This window comes from Octopus bimaculoides, chromosome 7 (assembly GCF_001194135.2).
Source record: "Octopus bimaculoides isolate UCB-OBI-ISO-001 chromosome 7, ASM119413v2, whole genome shotgun sequence".
In the NCBI taxonomy this organism is placed as follows: domain Eukaryota; kingdom Metazoa; phylum Mollusca; class Cephalopoda; order Octopoda; family Octopodidae; genus Octopus; species Octopus bimaculoides.
The window spans coordinates 41,939,390-41,946,262 of record NC_068987.1 but is presented as its reverse complement, the minus strand read 5'-3'; the positions used below and the strand labels follow the sequence as shown (position 1 = coordinate 41,946,262).

General features: G+C 40.8%; 1 protein-coding gene across 2 annotated transcripts in view; it reads right to left on the bottom strand.

Annotated features, from left to right (window-relative positions):
- The window catches only part of LOC106884302 (peptidyl-prolyl cis-trans isomerase), a 54,263-nt gene that overhangs the window by 14,994 nt on the left and 32,396 nt on the right, over positions 1–6,873 (bottom strand). For both annotated transcript variants that reach the window (XM_052969551.1, XM_052969550.1), the window contains exon 6: positions 5,005–5,134. In XM_052969551.1, the coding sequence (XP_052825511.1) occupies positions 5,005–5,134 (130 nt within the window). The remainder of the gene's footprint in view (positions 1–5,004; positions 5,135–6,873) is intronic.

Sequence of the window (6,873 nt, the reverse complement as noted above, 5' to 3'; positions counted from 1 at the left end):
TATATAGGAAAGTCAGGTATACATCTAATGATGTATAACCAACTTTCCTATAAGCATGTCCTCAGCAGTCATGGCCCATGTTTCACTGCCATGTAGCATGGCTGTTCGTACACATGCATCATACAGTCTGCCTTTTACTCTGAGTGAGAGGCCCTTTGACACCAGCAGAGGTAAGAGCTCTCTGAACTTTGCCCAGGCTATTCTTATTCCAGAAGCTACACATTCAGCGCACCCTCCCCCGCTACTGACTTGGTCACCTAGGTAATGGAAGCTATCAACTACTTCTAGTTTTTCTCACTGGAATGTGGCAGAAGTTGTTTTCTGCACATTTTCAGTGTCTATTGCTCCTGAGCATCTGCCACATACAAAAACTATCTTCCTGGTTAGCCTTCCTTTGATATTGCTGCAACTCTTATGTGTCCATAGCTTACACTGGGTACATCTTATCGAGTTTCTACCTATGCCTTTTCTACAGATCAAGCAGGGCCATCTACCTGAATGGGTTTGTGGTTTGTCTAACTTCCTACTTATTAGGACTGGTTTTAGCTAGGTTAACTCTAAGGCACTTTGATTCTAGTCCTTGCTTCCACACCTGAAACTTCTCCTCTAGTTCTGATAGTGACTCCGCAATTAGTGCAAGGTCATCAGCATAGAGGAGCTCCCAGGGGCATCCTGTCTTGAATTCCTGTGTTATTGCTAGGAGGACTATGATAAATAGGAGGGGGCTGAGGACTGAACCTTGGTGCAGCCGTCCCGCTACCCAGAATTCTTCACTGTACTCATTGGCAACCCTCACCTTACTGAGGGCATCCCTGTACATGGCTCACACAGCTCTCACTAACCATTCATCTATCCCTAGATTCCTCATTGACCACCAGATAAGGGATCGGGGGACCCTGTCAAAGGCTTTCTCCATGTCAACAAAAGCCAGGTACAGAGTTTTATTTTTGGCTATGTATTTCTCCTGCAGCTGTTTTACCAGAAATATAGCATCAGTGGTGCTTTTCCCTGGCACGAACCCAAACTGCATCTCATCAAAACTGACTCTCTTTCCCTAATTAGTTGGGCTATGACCCTCTCTGTGACTTTCATTACCTGATCCAACAGCTTGATACCTCTGTAATTATTCGTATCTAATGCATCACCTTTACCTTTGTAGCAGTTGACTATGGTGCTGCTACACCAGTCACTGGGGATGACTCCTTCATGTATCACCTGATTGACTATACAGCTGACTAGACTATAGCCTACAATGCCAGATATTTCAAGCATCTCTGAGGTGATTTCTGATGGGCTGGGGGCTTTCTCTGTCTTCATACCCTTAATTGCTTTATTTACCAAGGTACTGTCATTTGGATAGCTGGTCCCTTTGTTGGGTCGACATTTGACAGACTCTCTTCCATTCATTCTCTTCATTTAGCAACCTTTCATAGTAGAGTCTCCAAGTCTCTCTCTTTGCAGCCTCATTAAATACAAGTGAGCCATCATCCATGTGGACACATTTCTCTCCTATAACAGAACAATTCTCTCTCACACAGTGTCTTGCAACATGAAACACTTCAAGTCTTTGGTCCTCACGACGTAGAACATCAGCAAATTTTTCCTATCTCCTTCCCCTCTGGCTAAGTAAACCTGTCTCCTAGCTTCCCTTCTGACGATCTGATACAGTTCCCTGATACCACTGTTCTTCCAGTCCTTCCATGCCTGTTTCTTTCCCTAATGGCCCTGTCAACTACACTGTTTCACTACCATGTTACCTTAGGTTGAGAGGGGACTTTGCACCATCCAGAGATCTGGTCAGTGGCCCTCAACAGGTTGTCCTGTAGGAACATCCAGTTGTCTTCCACATCATGTAATGCTATATCCTCCTCTTTTGCATCAAAAGCTTCAAGTAATACGTCTATAAATCTCTGTCCATTCAGAGGATCCTTAAGCTTCCAGACCCTTCTCTTCCATGCTGGTTGTCTTCTGGGCATCTATTTAGCCCTGATCCTGAAGTCGCTAACTACTAATCTATGTTGCAGGGTGCATTCTTCACCTGGGAAGGTTTTGGCATTTATAAGTTGCCATCTTTCCCGTTTCCTGGTGAGAATGTGGTCAAACTGACTAGTGTGTCCACCAGACTGGTAGGTGAACAGGTGACTGGCAGGTTTCCTGAATTTAGTATTACAGACCATAAGATCATTTGCATCGTAGAACTCCAGCAGCCTGGTTCCTTCCTCACTGCGGGAACCAAATCCATAGCCACTATGTACATCATGGAAACTCCCTGCATGTTGTCCAACATGCCTATTGAAGTCACCAGCCACAAAGAGAAGGTCCCTGTCTGCAAGTGGGTGTCATAAAATTAGCCTTTCTGTTCATCAGGTAGCCCTGGCTGAGTGTCATAAGCCAAGATAATGGTTGCTAATCCATGTTACAGCACTAATCTAAGCTTATGTATTCTATCATAGACCCTGACTACTTCAATTACCTTACCAACTTATTTCTTCGCAAGAAGTATACCCATGCCCCCCAACCCCATCAATGTTCTCTGTCCAGAAAATCTTATACCTAAGTTCTTTGCCTGTGAGGAACCTAACAGAACTTCCTCTCCACCTTACTTCTTGGATGCAACACAAATCTACACATCTCCATTCAAGCATCTCAACAATCTCACCAGACCTACCTTTCAATATGCCACCATTAAGTGTGCCAACTCTGAGGGTGTGGAAGGTGTGGGCCCATGAGATCCTGGGATGGGGGACAGCAGCATCATGTATACGAAAAGAAAGCTTTTATTTGGCAGAACTCATAAACATACAATAGCCTTCAACCTGCAAACACTACACTATCATTTTATGCCCTACATAATCACTACATTTCATAGGAGATAAACACTAAGTAGAGATGGGGGAGCAGTTAAGCCATTGGAGGTGTTCAAGGGAAGACATTTGATAGAGGTCAGAGGATAAAGACTTCTGCTTTAGGTGGTGGGAGTGGGATGGCAGGTGCTCCATGAAACAGCAAACATTCTGGCTGCCAGTGTGAAAGTATAATAATAATAACGAGATAGAATTGGACATTTGCATTCTTAACTCTAGCTATAACCAACAGTATTTGGTCAGCCAAACTGTGAGAAAATTATATAAATGAATAAATAACAATAATAAACGAGCGTGAAAGATAGGGAGAAAATGATTGAACTTAGAGATATTAAGTTTTCAGCATGGAAGACGAAACTGTGGGTACATAAATAGATAATGAAATGATAAAGTAATTATAATTTGCACTATAAAAAGAGGTTTTTAGATGTGTGCTAGGTTGGAAACAAAGTTACTTATCTGAAAATCTTTGACTTCTACTTCATGTGACAAGATATTAAAATATGAGGTAGGGAAATCTGAATAGAGCTAATTTATATGTGGGGGGGGGGGGAATAATGTCATCGTATTGGAAGAAGCAAGTGGTTAACAGAACTGAGAGAGGGGAGAGAGAGAGAGTCCAGAGTTAGGACACAAGGAGATGGAATTTTGGGGATTTAGAGTAACATAACTGAATGATTGAATTTAACTTGCCATCGTAAAAAAACCACTAGGTGAATAACACTGCAAAACAGCAAACGCTCTGGCTGCCGGTGTGAAAGAATAACAATAATAATGAGATAGAGCTAGACATTTGCATTCTTAACTATAGCTATAACCAATAGTATTCAGTCAGCCAAACTGTGACAAAATTAGATAAATGAATAATAATAATTAGTGTTAAAGAGAGGGAGAAGGGAGAGACACTAGGAAGCTCTGATGTAACATGGCTTCTAAGAACATGATAAAATACAATCCTGCTATATATCATAAATTCAAAATTCTGTAAGAAAGATAGCGGATTGAACTGATTTTATTTTCATATATTTATATTCATAACGCTTATCATCATTTTTTAATGTTCATCTTCCATGCTGGCAGTATCAAACAGTCTGACAGGATCCAACAACCCAGAGCTCCAATGTTTGTTTTGGCCTGATTTCTACAACTGGATGCTCTTCCTAATGCCAACCACTTTACAGAGTGGAATGGGTGCATTTTTCAAAATACCAACACTAATGAGATCAACAAGTAATGAGTAAGACAAAGAAAAAGCCCCCTTGGCCTGAGTGAGGGTACCGTAGTGAGGGAGGTAGATTTATGCCAGGTCATGACAGGCTAAAGTATGACAAACAGAGAAGCACAGCTGTCTTGCTATAGAGGGAGTACATGATTACCCTGCATTATATAAGGGTGGAAGTAGCTGGAAAGAAGATAATGATGATGACATATCAGCATACACTTAAGGTAAAAGAAAGTGAGTACAAGAGAAAATACAAACTAAGGATTGGAAAAAGTGATGAACAAGGATATTCATCATATAGCTTTATATATTTATAAATATGGCACTCAATACAAGGCACATGTTTTAACAGCCACTTCTCCATGCTTGCATAGATTGGATGGAATTTACTGAGGTAGAGTGTATACAGCTGGATGCTCTTCCTGTCACCAGCCCTCACCTATATCTTCACATGACCAACCTATGAAGCCTGTTAACCCAAATCCCACTGACTGTTTCCATTAGACAATTAAGTGACCTCAGTGACTAGAACTTGTGACTTCTCAGTTAGAAATGAAGCTTATTCCCAAAGATTGGGAAAAAGTATAAAAAAAAAAACAGGGAGAAAGTGAAACGTTTCCTCCCCAACCATGTGGATTTTGGTTCAGCCCCACCAAAGCAAGTTGCATACATATATGTATGTGTAAACATCACCATCATACAAATATTATTGTTCATTTGCAATCTTCCATGAAACAACTCTGGCCATCGTGTTGTTTGTGTATCCATATGATGAGGAGAAATATTACCTATGTGGGTCAGTGACAAGAAGAGCATTGGCCATAGAAAATCTGCCTCAAAAAATTCCATCTGACCCATGCAAATATAGAAAATTATACGTAACAACATCAATGATGAACGAAGATAGAGATGTGTTACCTGCAGTTTTGGGAACAACATCAGCTCGGAGCTCCATCACTATCCGACCAATATTCTTGGTACCAATCCGGATGTCAAAGAAGACTTGTGGATTAACTTTGGGCTTTTTCTTCACTGGTTCGTCGTTCGTCTAAAATACAGAGTTTTGCTTTAATTAGTCATTGATTGATATTTCCTACAACTATTGTAGAAGAAAAATAAAACAGCTTCTGTTTTTTAATGGCTTTTATAAAACCCAGGTAAGTTATTGTTGTATTTCCCTCGGAAGACTCGCAGAGATAACACAACGAGTTATACAAATTTAATTATTACATTTATTATTCAATTACATACAAATAACGCACTCACCCAATGTTCGTTATGAATAAACACAAGTCATGTCCGCCATATATATCAATGACATTTTACTACGACAGTCACACAAGACAACAACAATGAAACAATGAACTCAGACGAACCACACTGACACATGGAACGTCAGACGTATTACATATCTAACAGTCCATATAACAGTTATAGCTGGGCATTTTATTATAACGTCTATGTGGATATTATGGGTATCAGTGATTGGTTAGTGTTGTACCGGTGGTTGTATGGTGGTCATTGTCATGCTCACTGTTTTGTCATAGTAATTGTGTGATCTTCCTTGTTGTTTAGAAATAATACATTTCTAAATCTCTCAGAGAGATTTATGCAGTAGTGATACAATGAAGTAGTTGTATGCTGTCAACTTAATGTGACAGTCCCCTGAAGGGAATAATACTATTGTTGGTTAGACCTAGGAAGCTGTACTGCTTCCTGTCGGCCTTAACACATTTCCTGTATCCTTATGTTTACAAGGGGGAGACAAGTACCTCCACCCAGCTAAGCCTGCATCCAAAGACATGTTTCTGAGTCTTTGCTCGTCATCAGTCTGGAGTAGCATGACCTTTTCTCTTTATTATTGGCACTACGGCCACGACATAGAAGGGGACATTACAAGGACGGACAATGTAGTACAAAACGTGGGGTACATTTAACAAATGAAAATATGAATTATTAAAATGAAAAGAATGAAATGGCTTACGAGCCCCACAAAGCTTGCAGTTTCATTTTACCGTTCTATTTATACAGTTTTTTAATTCCGTCTTTGTTGTATTCCACTCGGGAGACTCGCAGAGAAAATACGAGTTGTACAATTTAATTATTACATTTATTATTCAATTACATACAAAGAACGCACTCACCCAATGTTCATTGTAAATAAACAAGAATCATGTCCGCCATATCTATTAATGACATTATACTACGACAGTCACACAAGACAACAACAATGAAACAATGAACTCAGACGAACCACAGTGACACACGGAACGTCAGACGTATAACATATCCAACAGTCCATATAACACCTCCCCACTGAAATTGATGCTACACAAGAAGTATCAACAGCAAAGTCTCAGGTTTTACGGGTTCTCTTGGACAGTCTTGGGTTGTCTGGTCCATACACTGGAACGGGTAACATGATCTTGGGTCTGGTTTGTCATTGAATTAGTGGCACAGTTTCCGAGATCTCCATCGGGTGATCTGTTACAAATTGAAATACAGCGTTTTCTGCATCACCAGGTTCATTGTCTTCCTCAGTTGTGTACCGCGGTCGCAGCTGTTCCCAGTGTCGTCTCCACATCGGGCCATGAGGTATGACCTTCACGTTAAAGCAGCGAGTACCCAATGACTTCTTAATGATTGCTGGTACCCATCGGGGATCTTTGTCTCGGCGAGGTCCATAGTATAGTGCATACACAGGATCTCCGGCCTTGTACTGTCTGATAACTTTAGCGACATCAGCCGAGCTTGGAGTCACCTGAGACTTATCTGCTTCCTTAGACT